General features: G+C 34.1%; 1 protein-coding gene across 1 annotated transcript; it reads right to left on the reverse strand.

Moving 5' to 3' along the window:
* Positions 1–9824: 9824 nt before the first annotated feature.
* LOC139686312 (putative lipid scramblase CLPTM1) lies at positions 9825–23521 on the reverse strand. The gene is made up of 11 exons (XM_071583464.1): positions 23388–23521; positions 22629–22841; positions 22389–22547; positions 18807–19013; positions 15345–15462; positions 14602–14704; positions 13861–14102; positions 13173–13348; positions 12801–13047; positions 11000–11167; positions 9825–10789 (listed from the first exon to the last, which is right to left on the reverse strand). Exons 1-11 carry the CDS (start codon positions 23490–23492, stop codon positions 10593–10595), a joined length of 1935 nt encoding a protein of 644 aa, XP_071439565.1. The 5' UTR covers positions 23493–23521; the 3' UTR covers positions 9825–10592.
* Between the last annotated feature and the right edge of the window lie 219 nt (positions 23522–23740).

A 23740-nucleotide genomic window follows, 5' to 3' on the forward strand; every position in this document is an offset into this window, starting at 1 on the left:
TCAAATAAATTTATTTAATTCAAACTAATTAGCATGACCAATTAACCATGCTCAGTTCTTTTGACTATGGTCCTCTGTAATTTCCTGTCCTCCACCAACTTTTGAAATATCATAACTCTTACCTTCCCAATTATCAACCATCTTCCATCGGTACCTATGAGTATCCAGTCCAAATTCTTCCTAGTTCTTGAGGTTTCTCTCCTGATTAAGGCAATGATCCAAAAAACTTGATATCTCAAGTCTAAATATTTTCTACCTAACACAGTTTACATGCTGTAAGCGTATTTTCTTCCACTAACTTTGTCTTTTGCTTTTAGCATTTCTGCTCTTTTTTAACTCGCTCTTTTTTGGTATGTGAACTTAAACAGGAAAATAGGTGAAAATTATTTCCTAATATCACTTAATTAATAACTCAAGTTCTTTCTACATGATATGGTTATAATTATCATGCTTCATTTAGTTTACTACTATGAAGGCAACTTGGAAATAGTAAATGGCAGATTTCAAAAAATGAATTAGCCTAATCGTTTTTCTTGCCTTTTTTGTGGAACATTGTCCTTTAGTTTAGCTACTAAATATTTTCTTGTACTTAAAGTATGTTTTTATGCAATTCTGCCCATGGAATGTTTTGCTCTGACCTTAGTATCAATCATGAAAACATACTTCAAATTTTTTCATGATTGAAATCATATACTTATGTAATATACATTTTATTTAAGCAAAAAAAATAAAAACATCAGCATAATTGTGAAAATATTTGTGATTTTCATCAATTTTTATGCATTTTTGTATCAAAAAATACGTCCGAAATACTCGAAGTCCTATTACATTACAACCAGCTTCTGTCCAGCATCCAGACTTTTAGGGTTAAAATTTGGATATGGTTCAGATCAAAATTTTATTTCACCTGAAAATGACAAAGTTCAGTTTACAAATTTGATGCAACCAAAAATTGACTATCCCCTATCTTATGATGACTGTCAGTAATAAACAAGACAAAGACAACCATGCCAAAAGTTGCTGAATGCAGGTCATATTCCTGGAGTAGATAACTACCTCAGGGGGACATTTGGAGGAGTGCAATCCAGTGGTTTTATACAAGAGATCAAAGAATTCCAAAGAAACTGCGGGAGATGTCATAACAGTAACTTTTAACAGAGTCATCCGCTAATATGCATTTCAATGCAACAATTTCAGAGTGTAAAAATCATTCCCCTTGATTGGGATTTTAACCTGGATCCCTCAATGTCTGGTCGAATACTTTAGCCAATTAAGCTATCAAGGCATCCTCTCAAACTCTGAAATTTTTCAAACAAGTTCTGTTTAAGCCACTAGATAGCACACCTCCTTAATTTCCACCTGCACATGATAACTGCTCCTGGAATATGCCCTGCATTCCACAATTATGCAAATTGCTTCTATGTCCTGTTTGTTGCTGACAGCCATCTGTAGAGGGAATCTGTGATCAATTGAATATGACGTTGAATGCAATCAATGATTGTCTTCTACTCCATTATCCTCCTATACTACCAAGGTCCATGCTGTCTTTTGGATTTTATTCTGCATGGCATAAGTCCTACAACACTGTGCAATGGATTGAGAGCACTGACACCCATTGCTGAATCTGCAGTTCCCGAAGACATACACACTGAAAAATTACAAATCTTTCAACTGGCCTTCCATTAAAAGAGGGTTAACTTATCTGCTCTGGCAATGATGCCCTGCGGTGAAAGGAGGGGAGGAAAAAGGCATTGTGGAAAAGATAATACCACCATAATTGCAATGAGGCAGCTTTAGAGAAAAATTCCATCATCCTTAAATTCTTTTCTGTTGGGTTTTCATTGCCTAGGTGTAAATTGGACATGATGTTCTATAAATGGTTGAAAATCCTCTAATGCCAGTACTAAGCATGATGTGCCAGAGAAATTCATTAGAAAGATGCCCTTGCAAAATGAAGGATATTGAATTAATACTCTTGGACGGCAAATACAACAACTTGGGGGAATGACTGAAATGGTGCTCATGAAGAAAAAATTTAAAATGAAGGAATATGAAAATATGGTGCAAACTATTGCCTAGTATGAGAATGTTGGTAGCAGATGACAGAAATAGTAATAATAATACATTTATTTGTCCGGAGATTTGTTGCATATTCATACATACACAAATATAGGATACGTCAGATATAAATTTCACAATTTTATAAGAAATACTATATATATATATATATATATATATATATATATATATATATATATATATATATATATATATATATATATATATATGTATATATATATATGTATATATATATACATACATATGTATATATATATATATATATATATATATATATATATATATATATATACGAATACACTAGTATAATTACATATTAATTGGTTAAGCCGGAATTGACGCATAGCGACAATTCCAGGTATTCATTTACAGAATAGAACATATTATTTTTTAAAAGGTTAAACAGCTTTTTCTTGAAAGCAGGTACTTTTGTTTCATATTTGATTTCATGGGGAAGTTTATTGAATAACCTTAAGCCCATTGCTTTGGGCCCATGAGCAGTATTGTGTGTCCTGACAAATGGTTGGTGCAGGTCCTTGTATAATGACTATGGTAATTGTGGTTGGACTTGTGCTGGGAAATATTACCCCTTGCATGTAAGATGACATTGAATATATATATGCAAGTACTGGTAATAAACCAAGTCTTTTGAAGAGAGGTTCACATGGTGCATTGTAAGGAGCATTGCTTATAATACGTATAATCCTCTTTTGGATTTTGAAGATTATGCCCACATGGGGAGAGGAACCCCAGAGGAGAATACTGAAAGTAACACGAGAATAAAATTCACCATAGTAAATGGATAGAAGGACCTCTAAATTTACAGAATATCTAATATTTCTAATTAGGAAGCATAGGGAGCTTAACTTTCTACGTAATTTGAAAATGTGTTCCTCCCAAGACATGTTACTATGCAGGATTACTCCCAGGAATTGGGTACTGGAATTTTGGGGAATGCTCACACCTTCTACATCTACTGAGATTGCAGATGAAACTTTCTCTTTATTAGTAAAATAAATCAGGCTGGACTTATTTATATTGGGTTTTAGAAAGTTATGATGACACCATTCATTGAAAATCTGAGCTACTTCAGCTGCTCTTTCTGCCAAACTGTCTACTGAGGAGGCTGACACAATGATATTTGTATCATCAGCATACAGTATTGGGTCTATTCCCTTAATGAACTTAAGCTTGTCTGGGAGATCATTGATATAGATTAAAAATAAAATAGGACCAAGTACAGAATCCTGGGGAACACCCAGTGTTACTTCTCTACCAAGAGAAACAAATTTGGAGCCATTTCTTGAGAGCTCAACATACTGATGCCATTCACTTAGATAAGATTCAATCCATTTGTAGGGTGTGCCTCTTATAGCATAGCATTTCAGTCTATATAGGAGTAACTGATAATTGACGAAGTCAAAAGCTTTACTGAAATAAAAAAATAATCCTAAAGTTTCAGTTCTATTATCCAATCCTGAAAGTATTTGATTCACCATGTGATATGTGGCTGTTGTAGTGGACCTTGTTTTCCTAAATCCATGTTGAGATGTGGATAATAGGTTATATGTTTCAAGATATGATACAAGATGTTGGTAAAAAACTATTTCAAATATTTTCCTCAACTGGTTCAACAGGGATATTGGCCTTTAAGAATTCATTGCCATTTTGCAACCTTTCCCTTTGTATATTAGCACAATTTTTGCTGATTTAAGAGGGCTTGAGAAAATTCCAGTTTTTAGGGATTCATTAATTAAGAACAGCACCTGATCCTTAATAGCATTAAACGACCTTTTTATGACTATCCCTGGGATGTCATCTAATCCAGGACTAAATTTGTTAGGGAATTTATTGATTATGTTGGTCAGTTCCATGGCTGAACATGGGAATATATATAATGAATTGCATGAGTTAGGAATATGAGAATGATTCCAAAGAAACTGCGGGAGATGCCGCAACAGTAACTTTTAACGGAGTCATCCGCTATTGTGCATTTCAATGCAATTAGCTGAATTGACTGAAACTGTGGGATTTTGATGGGATAGGTAGAAATCATTCAGAATGGAGGCCATTTTAGAGTAATCTGGTATAGCATTACCAGCGGAGTCCCGCAGTTGAAGATCTTGTACATTATGTGGACCCTTGGATTTGTTAATAATTTTCCAAATCTCTCTAGATTTATTGTCTGCATTGGTAAGTCTATGGTTGTTGAAAGATTTTTTAGCATGCTGTAAGGTTTGGTGATAACTTTTCTTGAGTACTGAGTATTCCTAGCGATCTGCTGGATTTGATTTACTTTTGTAATTCACCGTGGCATCTTTCATTTTCTTTGAAAGCCAGTGAATTTCATAGATTCAATAGCAAGAGATTTCAATAGCAAGGATTTAACCCACCGTATACACACAATCAATACATGCATGCAAAACAATTAATAAAACATATTAAAAACAATATTCAAAACATTCACACAAATATACATATAAATATCATGTAAAAGATTAAAAATAATAAGAATTAGCATAATTAGTAGAGACTTTCAACATAAATTTGTACTGCTAACATCAAATATCATCTTAGATCATAAAAATATTAATTTGGAAATTGAAACTTTTGTAAAATTAGAAAAATATTTATATGAGCAAGTGCTAGATTTGGAAAATAATTTCCATGCATTGCTTAGGTAAAAATGCAACAAATTGGTGCTCGCTTGAGGTGTACCTTGCTGTCTGATACACTCACATTGTGCTCTCAAATGATAATGCGCAACCCAGGATAGAGTAAAATGCCTCCAAATATGTTGGAATAAAGGAAAAGTTTTTGTAATGCTGGGCATTGATCTATTAATTGGGTAGTTTATAGTCAGTTAAGATTTTACATTGAAAATAGGGTTGTGCATTCACCACTAGGGAGTGCTTCTACAGTATCATTAGATGGCATTCATTTCTGAGACTGTTTCCAGAAAGTTCAATTACATGTTAGGATTTGGAAAGAAGTAGCAATTCCAAATGGCTAATCAAGGTAAGTGACTCCATGCACAGAGAGAACATCGTCCGTTAAATGAAGTCTAAGGATTAGGAGGGAAGAATGGAGGAGAGGAGAGGAAGGGTGGGAATGGGGTAAAAATCAGAGAAGGAATGAAGGAATATCAGTATCTGGGTGGACCCCTTGAAATTGATATGAATAGAATGAAGTGAATAAAAATTTCAAAGGGGTTGCAAGCATTGGAAACTTGTATGATGAACATTCTTGCCTAATTAGGAGTGAAAAATAAAGACAGGATGGAGCAGGGCATTTGAGGGAGCAGATGGAAGGGAAAGAAATTGGTAATAGATGCATCTCATCTTGAATGCTTGATTGAGAGTCTTTCATTAAACATTAAGTTAGGATAGAATATATCAGAGCAGTTCTGGTATTTCACAAAATTTTGTAGTAAATTAGGCATCAGTTTACATTTTAGTTTAGAACAGCAGCAGTTAAGAACATCAGGAGAAGAATTCCTTTGTAGAAATTAGTATTCAACAAGAAGGGGATCAATGACGGATGTTATTTAGATTAATTATATCTTTAAATAATCTCTAAATATGTACCAATTACAACTTTAATCCATTTATGTCAGTTAGAACTGTTAACAGTTCTTGGATAACCATTTAACAGTTTCCCTATGCACTTCATTATCAGGATTCAATTCTTTTAAACCAAAACTTCATCAGACTGAACAGAATGCATTACCTACTCAAGTCATTCTAGAGATATCACTAATGTATTACACGCAAGTTTTTGGAGACATTAATAGTTTGGTCATAGTTTTGATTGGCCTATTTCAGCATGGACTCTTTCTACAGTTAAAATGAAAAAGCACCACAAAAACATACACATTTTGAGAAATAAAATATTCTGAAGATGCTGCTATGGGACAAGAAGTGAATGAAAAGAAAAAAATGAACAAGCTAAAATAAGTATAAATAGAGAATATAACAGAGCCCAATGGCAAATGGTAAGGTAAAACCAGAAGAGTCTTACAATTTGCACAATCCATTCTGCAGATGATACATAGCTACTTGCCAACTGATGCCATCAGAATTGGGGTTAGTTGGAAGAAGTTGAGGATGAAATCCAAAAATGTTGGTGGCACACAGATTGGCAATCAAAACCATCCAAATAAGATTCTTTCATTCAAATTATAGATTAACAATTCAATACGATGGCATCAAAATGTTTTTAATAAAAATAATAAAGTTTGTGCTAATATAAAATGCCTCATGAGAAATCAATGAGAGAAAAAGGTTTCCTGAACCAACCTATATTTGATATAAGTTTCATTTGTGTAACACCTGTATTGGGAGGAAAAATTGAAGGCCATGATATCAGCTTCACGACTTCTTCAATAGTTGTGGAATACAATGAATGATCCTTTAAAGAGGGAAGGTACATAGAACCATTCAGAAACTTGAGTGAAAATATTAAACTTTTGCCATCATCAACTTGATCCCTATAATTCCTAAGAATACCCCCCTCATTCTGTTCCTCCCTGCATCCCACCTAACACCAACATACCACACAATGCAAATCGATTCATCTATTCAATTGTCTCTGCAACTCACTCATTAGCCTTCAGCTTACATTCTTTCAATCAAACTATTTCCCAATAGCATGCCTCTACTCTTAAACCCCATTCAGATGGCTTCAGTTTACGATTTGTTGCAAATCCATTTGTAAAAAGTGTTTCAAGTCCTGCAAATCATTATGCAGACTTGGCTGAGGCCTTGCCATTTGATCAAAACATGCCACTGACCGATCCCCAAAATGCCAAGGAGGGGAGGGAATGGCAACAGCGCACGGCAAGGGACTCAAACCCTAGTCCAACTACTCACTCGCTGATACCCAGTTGAGACTCGACGGTGACATATCAGACAGGCATGTGTGCAGACTAAAGCCATTGGAATTAGATGCATCACAGTGCATGCGATATAGCTTGAAATGGGAAAGAGGGAAGCGTGAATGTGAAAAATGACTTCAGTCTCACAATTCAGTAACTCTCTCATACTATTGGGTTCCACTTGATGTGATACCTGTAGCATATCATATTTTAATAAGTAGCTCATTAAAAGATGTTTTGCATTGATTATTAAAAAAGGTGTCATGGAATTTGCTGAAATATCAATGTTTAGAATTACCAATAAAAACATGAATTGACCATAGTGTGGATGCCCATAAATCCATAATGTTGACGGATATGATTTCTTTATATTGCATCCTGCTTTGCACTTCCTGTTCAATGCTGTCCATGAATACTAATTCCTTTTCTGTTGCCCTTCCCTATTATTATTATCCGTCAACTTGCCGTTACCACTCAATATCCTGCTCCATTCACTCCGTCAGCCTTCTTAGTATTTCTACCACCGACTTTCATTCCCACCATCCCATTTTGTGCTTTTTTGGTATTTATACCCATCTCAAGGTATTTTCACCATTCCGTATTGATGCTTGTTCCCCTTCCCAAAATACCTGAGTTATAGAGATGGTTTGGTGCACTAGGCTTCATATCAATATGTTTATAATTTATGACTGTGTTTCCCGGATAGTGATTTCGTATCAATTTACATCTAATATCCATGCCCACCACACACATTTCTTGGCCTTTTCCACATTTCACACAGCTGCATCCTGCAATTAACCTCCAGTATGTAAGAGCAAACAAATAGGGGAAGAAGACAACACTGCGAGGGATTATAAAATCATGGGAATGGAAAAAAGCAAAAACAGGGAATTGAGATGGAGGAGAGGTATTATGATTAAAAATAAATAATGAATTGATAAATTTTTCTTTGTGCATAATTAACTCTAGCAGTTTCCTATTTACTATGACAGAGATAGAGCAGAAATCTCACAACCATTCTTTAAATGCCTCAACTCAATTTTCAATTCAAACCTCAACAATCAATTTTTTCCATACGAGTTAGTTTAATTCAGAGAAAAATGTTGATAGAACAAGACTTGTAAAATTCATATCTATTCATTATTAAACAGAGCTTTAGACCATTGTCGAATGCATGGACAATCCGCTAGAAAATGGAGTGGTGGGCTAACCTGTTTAGTGTTGTTAACACCTTTGGTAGGCCCTGGATCCTTAGGTCATGAGAATATGGTTGTGTACTCAGGCAAAAGGAGTATTGTTTTAAATTCAAGAAAAAGTGTTATATTCAAGCAGATATTTTCACTGGAAAATAGAGAGTATACTGGTTATTTTACTGTTTTGATTGCAAAGAAAAAATATCCTAGTTAAGGAGATATTGTCCAGTACTTGTAATTATGATTGAAAAGAGAACTCACATCACGAGCTTTGACATGTTGTACCAGCACTGGCCCCACTCCACATTTGGAAATCCCAGATGTACATTCCATGGCTTTTTCTTAGAGGCCCTTGCAAAGTCACAAAATTTCTCACGTGATTGTAATATACTTTATATCGACAATCGTGGGGCCCAGGGCTGTCGCACCACTTTCCACCCCTTAAGGCTTGTAGTGCTGGATCCTATACTAGGTCATGACCATAGGGTTTAATATTCAGGTGATAACAGGGAGTACTACTCTAACGTACTGAGTCAATTTTAGGGAGATTAATGAGCTGGTTTAGGAGATATAGTTGTAGGTGGAAAAATCTAGTCTGTACTGGCCAAGTTCAGTGAAATCTCCAGACTCGTCATATTCTATACTTCAACACAACAATTTCAGAGTGTAAAAAATAATTCGCCTAGACAGGGATGACTCCTTTGAAAGTTACTGTTGCGGCGTCTCCCCCAGTTTCTTTGGAATATTCTATATTGCTAAAGGAATTGGAGGACTGTGAAAACCATCTCAATGAGATAAAATCCTACCTTCAGAATCGGGTGAAATATGTTGACCTGGATGGAAATCTGATATCCTTCGAGTCAAACTTTATGTTCCTCAAAGTTCAACCCGTTTCCCTTACGACCAATGATATTTCATTTAATGTTACAACTAATACCAGAATGTGTGCAGATACCATCTAAGCGCAACAGTACAAGAATCCTCAATATGGTTATAAAATATCAAGAAATATCCTGTCAAAATCACTCCTAATGTAATGGTTGGCTTTAATACCAAATAAACTAGGCATTCACTATGCAACCTGACATTCAGCTGTAATCAATTAAGATGCTATGAATCCACATTTACAGTAAGAGAACCTGGAATCAGCATATTCTTGCCACATCAAAGCCCTTAAATATGCTAAGAAGATTTTATATACGAATTCCTACTAGTTACTATGTAATACTCTCAATGGATTAGAATTTTGGGACACTGCCACAGCCTTATCTTCCTTCCCCAGGAAAAGGCTGATAGAGCTTCACCTCTCCACCAACCTAACCATCAAGGCCTCTATTTTAAGAAAGCATGCAGTGTACAGCATCTTTATACATAAAACTTCAGGTGCATATCTAGAAAAACCTCTGTAAATATCCATAAAGATCTTATGTACATTTGTAAAATGCCAGGGAGAACATACTGATGGCACCTATTAACGGCTCAGTCAAATCTCTACTCCCATTGTGAAAGCATGTATATAAAAATTTCCACCATGTACAACTACATGCAGAAAATCTGAACTAAAAATTTTGAAGCCCTATGAAGTATTTATAGCAAGAGTTTGCAAAAAGGCGCCCATAGATCAGACTTCCTAAATGAATTAAGGAAGTTACACTAGCCATAATGAAATGAAAAACTTTGATAAATCAACATTTTATTATACACACACTTGTAGATGGTACTCCATGGAGTTTAACAGATTTTTCCATCTCCACTATTCAAAATATGTGAGCCAAAACAAAATGAAAAAGTTTAAAATGTTCTTCATATATGGACATTTCTATGAGTACATTAAATACTACTACTTGTGGAATGGTAGCAATTTTGTCATCACTAGCACATGGAAAATATTGATGACTTATCTGTATAAACTGAAAGCTTCACAAAAACAACACAAATGAAAAAAATGTTAATAAAAGTATCAAAATTTAGGATAAGACAAAAAAATATCTTAATTTACCCAACAATTCAGCAGGTCATGTGGTACTGGCACATAGCAAATGGAAAAACAGATTGCAGCAATGCACATAAATAAGTCAGCAGAATAAAATTTCCTATGAGAACACCATAAATAAAACATTTTGTGCAATTAACAACTTTGGTCAATAATTTACATCGATACCTAAATAATTTCAACAATGAGAGGCTGAACAAAAAGGAATCCAACAATTCAATTACGCTTGAGGTGATGACACTTCATCAATCAACCACAAAACACCTGCCGATGAAAATGCAAATTATGACAGCACCGACATATTTAAGTGACAAGATGCTAATTTCTGGGAACTCAAATCCATCATCCATTATTAAGTCATTGACAACACCCATATAATACTTTTTGCACAGCATCATCTAAATAAAATCTTGTAGTTGCCACGACGTACTCAGCTAACACTAACACATTATTAATCCTTCTTCTTTTGTGAAGGAGATTTAGATGCACTGGAAGATGGTGCAGCTGATATTGCAGGGACACCATTGACTTGCTTGGCTTTGGCTGCAGCAGCTTCTTCCATTTCAGCAGAGAAACCAAATTCATTTATTCTTGTAGGATCAGTCTTATATATCCAACGTTGGTACAGGAAAATAAAGAAAACGATATCTATGGGAAAAAAAAAGAAACTCATTTAGTACAAATAAAAAGTATACAACTCAGGTAATATATAATCTCATTGATAGCATAATCACATAATATATCACATAATAATCATATAATATATCACATAAATATCATATGATAATATATAATCTCATTGATAGCATAATCACATGATAAAAACCATTTAATATGAATGCATTAAAACAACTATACCATCACGGAAACATCCCAGTCTGTACATAGTCGGCATTTTGATAACAAATGCAAAAATATCATCTATGAAAGTGTTGAAAAATTTGTAGGTCATCATCCTCCAAGGCAAATGAGCAACTGATTTCATCTTGTAATTGATGAAAAGTTGAGGTGTCATCATAATAAAACCTGCAATGTAAAATATTAAATTTGTTTACATACGTACATTTATTCAAAGATTAGATGAGTTTCTAGTAAGGTGGCCTCAAAAGATAGGCTTCTTAAAAAATCTTAAGTGTTGGAACAAAATACTATTCAGGAACTTGACAGCCAGATCCAATAATGAAAGCTGATTCTGATTTCATGTCATGTTATTCTCGAAATAAAAAACTTTGAAAAACAATGGAGAATTATCACAAACAAGATGTTTTTATAAAGTTTGGAAAATTTAATGATTCCAGAAATGTATGTAACTAGACATGAATTATAATATAACTGAAGGTCCCAATGCAAAACAAGCATCTAGAAGTTCTTTGGCTGCAACCTGTAGCTTTAGCATGCTGAAGTCACCTCCATTGAACATTATGAGTGGTGGTACGCACACTGAAATATTTAATGTATAGTTTCCTCCACATTTAATGCATACAGTTCCTCAAGCTTCTACCTTCTCTTTGAATTGGACGACTAAATGTGACTTTATACAGTGCTTTGTATAAGAAGTATATTACAAGTGTTGTGGGATTTGAGCATTCTACTGCGAAAGAGAGCTGGAAAATTGGACTCTTCATCAGTGTCACAAAATGATGGATGATGAATATGACTCAATACAATATGCTACACACTCGCAGGCATATGCTAGAACTCACCAGCTCTCGCAAGCTATAAGCGGCAGGCTGAAGCACAATATGATGCTGGAAATACTTCCATTCACATTAAATGACACATTCATATTGGAATGGAAGAAATGAATGACCGTGAGCAGTATCACAAGCACTATCCCTCCATTACCCTATATTACTACAGCCTTGTGATCAGATAACCCTATCACAGATGTGGAATCAACATAAAAACACCTCATTCTCAATTTATCATATTACTAAAGTCTGCCATCAACAAAGTTCACCAATTTAAGCACCTCACATTGACAAAAAAATTGTGGCGGTGCAGCCAAACATTAAATTTATTATTTTAACATTTTCTGTAGATCCAGGTATTTGTCATAAATTCTTACCAGAAAAATTGGGATGCATGTTATGGGCCGGGAAATACAGTGTGTTTCACCACATTTAAATGCTGTTATCATATTGAAGAAGCGATAACACCTTTCCACTAGATATAGATTTATTACATGACTGGTTTCGATATACTATGTACTACATCATCTTCAGGTGATGATGATATACATACCTTAAAATGATGTAGTATATCAAAGCCGGTCGTGTAATAAATCAATATCTAGTGGAAAAGGGTTTGGTAATTTGTTCACTATTATGTTTGAGTAACACCATATCACACCTGAACTATGCATTTTGTAGATGCTCTCCTTCCAAATGCCCCCCACTGAATTCATTAATGAACATGTGGAACAAAGAGTCCCTGAGGAATATGTCAATGCAATCGCAGCACCTCACATATTGTAATATTACAGATAAGCAAAACATAATTCTCTCAAGCTTCATGAAACTTGAATACCCAAGTGCTAACAGAAATGGTAGAGATAAAAAGTGTACCTAAAATCTACCATTAAGCATTTATAAGAAAATTGTTTGTGAAGTTCACCTTATGGCAAATCTATTAGCATTAAAATAGAAGATACACCTACCAAATGTTAATAGGAATCCATAGAGCATGGAAAGGACCCATGAATACCATCCTTTATGCTCCAAATACAACAAGGAATACACTGCATAACCACCAAGAAGTGGAAACAGTGCCCAAGATAGATATTTAAATGCAATCATGTCATACTGCCTGGTGCTGGAATTCACATAAGAGCCTTTGTCTGTGAAGCTGATACGGGGGAGTATTCCCAAAATTCGATCTTCACGGTTAATTTTGATGTCCATTACCTTCAATTTTGAGATGGAAAAATGAAAGAAGTACATTATTACTGTGCCAATAAACATGAGTCTTTTGTTCAGGATTAAAAGGGTGAGGTGAAAATGGCATGCAGGCATAAAAAATCTAATTTTACCTTGTTAATTTTCCATACTTCAATGCCCAATCCAACAAAACAGCTTATTTTCACAATTGTATTTGCTGGATTATCAAGGACATATAACAGTACCACCAATGACTGGAACACATTAAAGAAAACAGATCGAACTGACAGACCCTCTAAGGATTTCCTATTGTTCCAAAACTGTATATCTGAAATAAATCATATTCATGAGAAATAAAACCAAATCAAGCTTAACAAAGTAGGTCAAGTCAGTAGTCAAGAAAATATAAGTTAGAATATGTCTGACTGAGTTAGAATGAGCATTTTCCAGTACTTAGTTAACAGGAAATAATTTACTTAATCATCTGGATGTTATAGTTTGGGCCAGTTCTCCAAGAAGTGGCTAAAATATTATAATTGTGGCAATTATTCCATGGAATGTGTATGACTATCTAAGTGATAAACAGGGTGCTGCAAAATAACTTCCTTTTTCAAATGCAAAATGCTTTCAACAGAGGAAGTTATGTCGCTGCACCCTATAGTTCTCGCTGGCTGGATTTAAATGAGGTCTTTCACACTTTTTTAACAAACAAGTATCGTATTGTCACTTCTTTAAATTTATTTAACAGCCAAATTGGGTTCACACTGAAAATAATTTAATTATTTTCTAGCATAGTTAAGAGAGTAGTGTACCAGTCAAGAGAACATAACATCTACTTACCATTCTTGAATGCTAACAGCTCAAATATACTGTGAAGTGTGGACACCACAATTGTAATGGCAAGAAGGTATGGAGATGTTTCCAAAAGAGCTTCTTTCAGGGTATCCTGGTCTTCATCATCCTCCTCGGCAAATGTGTCCCCAAGCATGTTCACAGTCCATTTATTTCTCATCGCTTGAGCCGTATACAGTTGCCAACGGAACAATGACAGGGGCTGGAATGTCAGCATCAGTTGAAGTTCTCTGTAATTAGATAAAATTCATTTTTCACATGAGAAAACATTTGAATAACATTACACAAGAGATATATCAACATGCTAAACAGGAATGAGAGCAATATACAAGACAGAATATTTACATGACTATTTTAGCAAACTAGCAAACATTGAAAACATTTTGTTAATGAGCCATATAATTAATCAAAATATCTTTTTTTGTAACAACTTAAGTGTCTGTCCCAGCTCGATATAAACTTTTTAACTTATAGAACATTTTATGAATAAAAATTAATGGTAATATGCAATAGCCCCTGGGAAGCATCCTATTTTACATACAGAGAAGTTGAAAAAATGTATGGCTATTATTTAATTTTTTATTTTAGTTAGATACTTATACATGAGCAAAAAAATGTTCATTCCAATTTGAAACAAGGTTAAAATTGTAAAATATAATGCATAAATACACTTGAAAAAATTAAAAGTGCAGTTGAGTTGATCCAGTTGAAAAATAAGCATATTCTCACTTTGTTGTATGGTTAATTGGCTGATAATCTCTTAACATGTTCCAGTAGTCATTCAAATATACAACAGGCTTGTAGAATCTGCCATCACTAGTGAATTCTATGTCTGAAAATTAAAATCAAACCCATTTTATTTATGACAGTAGCCATATCAATTAGTAAATCTATGAAAATGCAATATTACATACCGAATGTGAAAACTACAAAGAGCAATTAAATTAAATGTATATCCAACAATACACCTTGATTAAAACAACAAAATTAAAAAAACAGCATAAATACATTAAAATGACTAAATAGATAGTTAAATTTATCGGTCACTGATTAAAACGTTACAATCTTTTTTATTACTGTGGGGTAAAGCATGGAAGTGGATTTTGAATATATTCTTTTGCAATATTACACATCATCACAAGATTTTCTTCTAGGCATAAAAAAAGTTTTCTTAACGGAAGTAGTTATCTCATTGTAACCTTAAGCACTTTTTACTTCATTGTAAATTGAGCTGAATGAAAGAAAGTTGGAAGAACAAATATGGATTAAGTCCATTTCAAGAATGAAAAAGAATTATAGAAAATGAGGCGAAACCAATGGGAGATGACTCATCACCTGTCAGTGAAACCAGTGAGGGTACACCTTAGGAGAATGGAGGAACATATTTACAGATCATGATGAAGTTACATTACTAGTTTGTTGACCTATACATATTGCATATACTTATCCTGCATGATGCCAAAAAAACTCACATTCATCCAGTGGAGGGGGTACAGATCCATACACCCATCGTGTCTGATCAGCCACTAAATTAATTGTAAGGTTGGGATGCCAGTGAGAAACGATTTCCTCCTTCATGGTTTCTGCTTTCTAAAAAAATATTCCAATTAATGTTATAATTAATTTTTAATGAAAATTAATGGTAGGCTAATGCCATTGCATAATGCAATGGTTTCTCTCTATTCTTCCCTATTTCCTTGAATGATCTTTCTCCTTCAAATAACCCATCTATCCTCAGTGGCACGTTTTACCAAGCTGTTAGATTTATTCCATAATAACCACAGTAACTGGTCTAAGAATAAAATGATATATACAATGTTTAAAGGCAAAGTAGGACTATACAAAATCAACAATTTCACCATTAGAAAAGGAATATTGACAAACAGTAAGCCTTCAGAGAAGTTTGAAATAATAAAAGTATCATTAGAGATATTTTACTTAATGACAACCAGGGGCCAGTGATTCCAACCAGCCTGAATATCTTAAAACTTATGGCTTAATAAAAAATGGCTGGCCTCTGGGTGGCAAGCATTTCGGCATGATTCATCTACTAGCAGATGTCTCCCATTCTGATCAACAATGTTGTAAAACAGGCATTGACTTTGGATGGAAAAAATTTCTGATAGGTAATAACTGTACTGCCATCTAAATTCGGAGAACCACAAATGGCAATTCAAATTTGACTGATACAACTTTCACACACACCACTCACTTTCATAAAACTGCAGTACGAGAGTAGTCCCAGAAGTACCTGGCCTGACCTAGAGATGGCGGTCATCGTTATGTGTTATAATACTTTTATTTGAAAGGTGTCAGCCCAACCAATAATAAAGCTGAATTGGATTCTACTCCGGGTGAGTCTGTTCCTTCATTTACAACAGTAAAATGTTGGGTAGTAGAGTTTAAACGAGGCTGTACGAGCTGTCAAGTCAAGCATCGTATTAGTCAACCAATTGAGGTGACGTCTCCAGAAAAAGTGAAGAAAATCCACAAAGTGATACTGGATGACTTTAAAGTGCACAAGCTAGCAGACGTAGTAGGCATTTCAAAAAGTGTGGTGCATCGCATATTAACTGAAAATTTGCACATGAGAAAGCTGTGTGCAAGATGGGTGCTGCATTTACCAGTCGAGCAAAGCCAGTGTCGTGAAGATGTTTAGCAAAGTTTCACAGCAACAAAGAAAAATTTTTGTACCATTTCATAACCATGGATGAAACATGGGTCCATTACTTCACACCCGAGACAAAAGAAGTCAAAACAATGGTTTTAAAAGGGAGAACCATCTCCAAAGAAGGCAAAGACCATTTCATCTGCAGGCAAGGTCATGGTGTCACTGTGATGCGCATGGAATAATTTTCATTGACTATCTTGAAAAAGGAAAAACTATCAATGGCGAGTATTAGGTGAACTTATTGCAATGTTTGAGCAAAGAAAACAATCAAAAGCAGCTGCATTTGGCTAAGAAGAAAGGGTTGTTTCATCAAGACAATGCATCACAGCTCATAAATCCGTTATTGCAATGGCTAAAATTCATGAATTAAAAATTGAATTGCTACCTCATGTACCCTATTCGCCAGATTTAGCCTCCTTGAATTATTTTACGTTCCCAAACTTGAAAAAATGGCTTGGTGGTCAAAGAGTTTTCTTCCGTGAAGAAGTGATGTCGGAAGTTAATGGCTATTTTGAGGAGCGAGACAGTTCTTATTATAACAAAGCTATCGAACTTATTGAACATCACCGGGAAAAGTGTATACTTAGAGCTGAAAGGAGATTATGTTGAAAAATAATTACATTTTTTCCCAAAATTTTGGCGTTTTCTTTGTTAGGTTGGGTACTTCTGGGATTACCCTCGTATAAAAAATTATTATTATGATCATTGGATTTCTACCATTTAAGATAAGTTTTGGATGGATGCGAACTAAACAAGATACATTTCATTGCCTCACCTAACAAAACATAACCTCACATCCAACATTACAATAAGCCTCTGTTCATTTCTGCATATTTCTTTCCTTCATTCTGTCCTACATTATTAACTTTTTCCTATCTCTACCTAACATGCCCAACATTCTCTCCTCTATTACAGTCTTCCAAATCTCTCTGCTAATCAAAATTCGCTGCATCCATTTTACCTCCCTCCTTAGGATTACTCCCTTCTACTCCCTCACCACTTCGGTATTTCCTGTATGTCCAGTTCACCAAAATTTTAACTGCCCATACTGACTCTCCATACACCACTTGCAGCTGAGCATACTGTACGTGTACACTGTCAGGAGAGATAGAAGACTGATCCACAACCTGTACATTGTACAGGTTGTGGATCAGTCTCCTATGCCTCCCATCTATTCCTATTTTCTGCAAACATTCATCAATTCTTCCCAATTCACTCTAACAAATGCTTTTTCAAAATCTACGAAACAGAAAAATACATCTTGGTTGTATTCCATGATCCTCTCTATTAGTGACTTCATCACCGCTACGGCATAATGCAGACCTCTCCTCTCCATGAATCCAAAATGATCATCCCTTATGAAATCATTTGCCCTTCTCTCCATTCTCTTATTGAGGATCCTTAGAACCACTTTAGCTACATGAGAAATCAAACATTTGTTCCTTAGCTCTCATAAATAACTGTATTTTGCTTTTTCAGGGTTGGAACAAACACTGATCTTATGATCTAGCCAAACGCCTCCTAAATAAATGCTAAAAATTAGCTCATAAAAAATCTTTCCTAAGCCTTAAAGTAGTTCCTTGGCAATTTTATCTATCCCCATGGCCTTATTTCATTTCGGTTCCATCAATTCCTTTTCCGGAAAGCCACAGCAATTTTAATAGAATTGAGCTCTAATGGCTAGTAGTCACTAGCTCCTTTTCCATCTCAAAATCAAGTATGCATGTACCTAAGCTAATTTCAACTATGCCATATGCTCTTTAAGTTTGCTGGCCTAATTCCTTAACCATGTAGGGTTTCAATGTATTATTCCTCCCATCTCTATTTGATCATTCCTGGATTAATCAATAATTTTCCTGACATATCTGATGCTGTATACAGATTTTCCCTCCTTACTTTCCAAGTGCTTTCAAATTCCTGAATAGTGCACCGATTTCACCTTTTCTATGTAAACTTTTCATATCCTCACAAAGTCTTTCACTTCTTTCACAAATAATATTAAGTGAAATTGAAAGATGCAAAATAAATGATAAGAACAGAAAATATGAAAAGGACAAGGAAACCACAGAATACTGATGAGATGATTAGGAAGATAAATGGGATTAGAAAATGGAAGAATTTAAACGCAGAATTAAGTACAAATAAAAAAGATAAACTGAGGCAGGAAACTAATAGGACAATATTACAACATAAAGTTGTATACAATTGTCATAATAATAATAGTTAATAGTTAATAGTTCCCAAGTAATAAAATGCACCAAACCTTAACTTCTTCCTCTGATGCTGCAGTCTCGCCAGTGAGTAAATTATGAGTTTTGGTATACCGCTGTTTCTTAAATTTGTTTAACATTCTTCTACTGTAAGACACATGCTTAGGGGAGTAACGTCCCTTTCCTGCATTAGGATCGGGTGACTTTCCCCTTTTGGTAACATAAACATGGAGGAATATTGTACCATTGTTTTGAAGAGACTGTAAATATAAAAAGAAGATAAATTTCGATGTGAACTTCTGATTTACCTGCAAATAAGTATTGTGCAAAAATTACCCTTTGTAAGTAGAGATGATTTTGATCACTTCTATTTTGGACAACATTTAATTGTCTAGATATCATAGAAACCATTTAATTTGCAAACTGAGCCACCAATGAAAGTGAATTAAGCTTTAACGAACACTAGCTGTAATCTCTCACAAAAATACTTTGAATATACTATTTCATTATTAAGAACAAACATCATACAGAAAAATATATTCTATATTCTAATTACAAAGGAACATCCCAAAGTTAACAACAGAAATGACTGGAAAACAAGGATGATTAAATATTGGTATTTTTAATCATTATAACAGGCCTTTCAATCATCACCTATACTTGAAATATTAAGTACAATAATGCTGACTTAATAATTACATTGTGACATAGAAAGAGAAACTATGTCATTGAAAAACAGCATGAGGGGCATTATTTCATTCTTGCTTCAAAGCTGTCATTAAAATGTCGTTAAAATTTGTCAACGTAACTCTTTTTGTAAAACACTCCCTGAAGAACCATCGGAATAGGAAATTTTTATCCAAACTTCCATTAATAGAAAAATATGCCTCACATTAATGCTAAGGAGCAACTTGAAATATTATAAACGCTATACAAATATTTTTGTACAAAAAAAGCATTTTTGAAGACCACTTTTGCCTTACCTAACTTTTCCACCCAATTAATAACTTTTTAAGCCAACAGAAAAAGCTCTCTTGGATGCAGTTAATTATATTATAAATGAGATAAACTTTAACAACAAAGTAATGGGAATCTACCTTGACTTGAGCTAAACTTTTGATATGGTATATCACAAAATACTATCGACGAAATGTGAGGTTTCTCTGCATAAGAGGAGCTGCTCCAAAGTGGCTGAAGACATACTTATATAACCAACAACAGAAGGCTGTATTCCAGGAAAATGGCAATATTTTTCTGTCATCTCTATTCCAGATGAAAAAAAGAGTACTCCAGGGATCTGTGTTGGGCCCAATACTTCTAATATATTACTTAATGATCTACTCATAAATTTAATGGTTAACTGCAATAAACGTATAATGTATGCTGATAATGTAAGCACCATGAATCCCTGTAATTCTTTTAATTCTCTGTGATTGGTGTGGTCCTTAACAATGGTAAAATACAAATGATGATGTTTTCTCTAAGCCAGTGTATAAAACAATTTTGTATGATGTGTAAAATTATGGTGGTAAGTAATTTAAAATTTTTAAGGGTACATGTCGACCCTCATCTTAAGTGAGATGTATATATCTCTCAGGTATGTAAGAAAATTAATTCAGTTGACAACTAGATATCAGTTTTAAAGTACACTGTAAGTTTAGAGGTTCTGAAAATGTTATATTGTGGCTTATTTTACTCTTGTAACTTCTTATGGAATTGTAAACCAGGGAACATCATCCTCATTACAACAGGTATTTCTAGTTCAGAAAAAATGTAAGTTTTGTATGTTATTATATTTGTTGTATGTCATGTATATTTGGGAATACTGTACGTTGTGTATACGTGCATGATGCAGTACCTTATGCTATGAAAAACAATAATGCCTAAAGGATGAATAATAGTAATCACTGTCAATAACTAGAAGATGTAATGGTGTACATGCGAAATCATCTAACCTATGGTAGTACCAACATCAGTATGCACAAAACTGTATGACAATCTACTCAACCATTAGACAAGAATTTCTCTGTTCAAGAAGATGCCATTTGCATATCTGATAGATGAGTGCTATTATAGCATAAACGCTTATCAATGTGAAACGTAAGGGTTTATTACTTAAATGACATAACTGTATTTTGTATTTCTAATTGTAAACTAATTGTTTTCCTATTGTCATGTTCTCTACACCTGTCATAATCCATTCTCAATAGTGTGGAATATGTCCGCTGAACAAATAAACATTATTATTAATATTCCTAATTAATGCCACAAGGTCTACATTGATCATTTTGTGCCATCATCTGGCCTGTAACAAATACTATATTTCTCATACTTTGTTTCCATTTTTTAATTTGGAATTTTATTTAATATTGATATTTTGTTTACATTTATCAACCAAACTAGGTATGTTTGCATACCTATATACCATCTGAAAATGTCTTCATGCATTGCAAATCAAAATTATTCTTTAATTCTAAATTATATTTTAATTCTAACTAACAAGTATGTAACTACGTAATTTGTACCGTTTGTAAATGTTTTTCATAATTGTGGAACTAATACATGTTCTCCCTTTCTTTAAGTAAAAGGGTTATTCCCATGAATGAATAATGTTGAACTATATCCACCCTCTCAATCCTATAATCCACACTTCCATCCAATGATATACATAAAAAAACAATATAATATACGTCCAATTTTCAATCACCCTTTGCATACTGCCTAATTATTCCACATCTATTCATAGATGAGTACTGTTAGGGTATATAATGATAGTACACAGCATTAATGATGCATATATTTGAAATTAAAACTACATTTAATAAAAATATATCGTGGTATATCAATCAATGAATTAAACCCACAGTATAACCTTATAATCATAATCAAATTAATTTTTTATGAGTTGGTAAAATTTCCCCATCCTATAATTTAAAAGAATTGAAAATAGGTTTCAATTACAATGAAAATGCAATAACATGGATTTCATTTAAACTGAGTGAGAACATTCATTTGAATTAAAAATAATTGCATGGCCTCATCAGAGGTATCCTGATACACATAATAAGAGAGGATATTTGAGAGATATTCCAAATCATGTACCATGTTTGCAGACATAATTCATCAGACATGAAAAATACAGGAAAATGCATTCAAATACTGAAAAATGCCATTTGGAGGATGAGAGTTACCTGAGGCATCCAAATTATTAAACTTTGAAATCCAGAAGCTCTTAGGAAGTAAAAAGAATTGAAAATCAATTAATTTGAGATTCTAGTAACAGTTACAAGATTCAGGCTCTAGCTATGGGAGCGAAGTGAGTGCTGAGATTATTCAAAAAATTCAGTAACCTGCCACTTGCGCACAATTTCTATGCGCCACTCATGATGGTAAAAATGCCAATATAAATAAGGAGTCAATGATATCATAAAACAAAACATGATATTTAAAGGCAAACTTCAATCTTATAATTCATACCACAAAAATTAAAACTGTCCAAGAGATAAAATGAAGATGTTTGTAATGGTAAGGCTATACTGCAAAAGTCAGTTTCGGAGGGGAAGAAGTATAACACAGAGTTCTACAGTAATTACCATACTAAATTTTAATAAATTCCCTCTGTTTTCTACACTGACCTCGGATGCTTTAATGGTGGTGGTATGGGTGTAAATGCCATCTCCATCAGGGCCAGCAGTCCAATCACCATACACCAAATTTTGATGAGTCCAAACTAGAGATTCTGAATTATTGAAATCCTTAAAAACATCATCTTCAGACACATACACGTAAAGGTCCTGTTTGGGATTTTCAAGAGGAGTTAAAAATAATATGCAACGAAAAAATAAAAAAGAAATGACAGATTTAATTATGGGTACCATCAATGCTCCTGTCTCGAATACATTAAGAGCTTCCGTCCTAGGAGTACTGTTCACTGTTGTTGCTTCTTGAGCTGGGGCAGGGCGACGGAAAAATGACATGACGAAATACATCACAAGACCTCTTATAATAAATGATTTGGCAAATGCAAAGAATGATTCCAATTTTGACGGCTGGTTTGCCTGTTGATTTTGTAATGCTTCCGGTGATTGCTGAAAATAATATTTTGTTTGATGAAATACGTCGAGGACGAATATGCCGTTTTTAAAATGTAAGAAAAGAAGGTTCATAACCTATAAATATATATATTTACTTTCTGCCAAAAAATTCAAAATTTTTAAGTGGCCACGCCAAGATTTCCTCAATAACTAAATGCAATCGACTTTAGATGTCCTCCAGGAATGCAAATATATAGCATTCATGCCAAGAATGGACTTTCCGTAATATTTACCTTAATAAGCATGACTCGAGTTTCATCGAATTCATTGTGTTCGTTAAGATCAAAGGCATCTAGTAAAGGAATTGAATTATGTTTACGTTTACAATTGATTTGGAGGAAAATTAAGTTCACGATTTCGGTTTGACGAATAACATAAGTTATCAAATTACCACGTTAACCAAAGGTTTTACCGAACACATTTTCATCTACTTCAAAACCGATAAAAATGTTCAATTCCTGAGCATGTTTAAGTCTTCGAGAAATAGTAAAGCCATTAATTGTACACCAAACAGTGACTAATAGAATAAAAACTCTTTACTTCTATTTGATCTCCATTTTCATTTGAGGACTGATTTCCATCAGAATGAGGCTCCATTTCGGTCATATTTTCTTGATCACTTTCTACCGTGTTATTTCCTACCATGATTCACTTTCCTGTAATTTCTGCTAATGACAGTGTAAAGACAGAGAGCGTTTCTATCGTTTCCAAAAAACAGCGAAAGAGCGAAATATAATTGATCAAGGAGTTTTATGTTAGAGGGAACTTAGTACAGTGTTGCCACGTGTCATTTTGCTATAGCGGTTTATGAGGATACACTTCAGTAGTGATTTCACGAAAGTGCAATTTTGATATTTCAGTGTTGGCAGCACTTGTTATTCTCAAATCCACGC

This window comes from Hetaerina americana, unplaced genomic scaffold (assembly GCF_022747635.1).
Source record: "Hetaerina americana unplaced genomic scaffold, ioHetAmer1.1.p SCAF_14, whole genome shotgun sequence".
Taxonomy (NCBI): domain Eukaryota; kingdom Metazoa; phylum Arthropoda; class Insecta; order Odonata; family Calopterygidae; genus Hetaerina; species Hetaerina americana.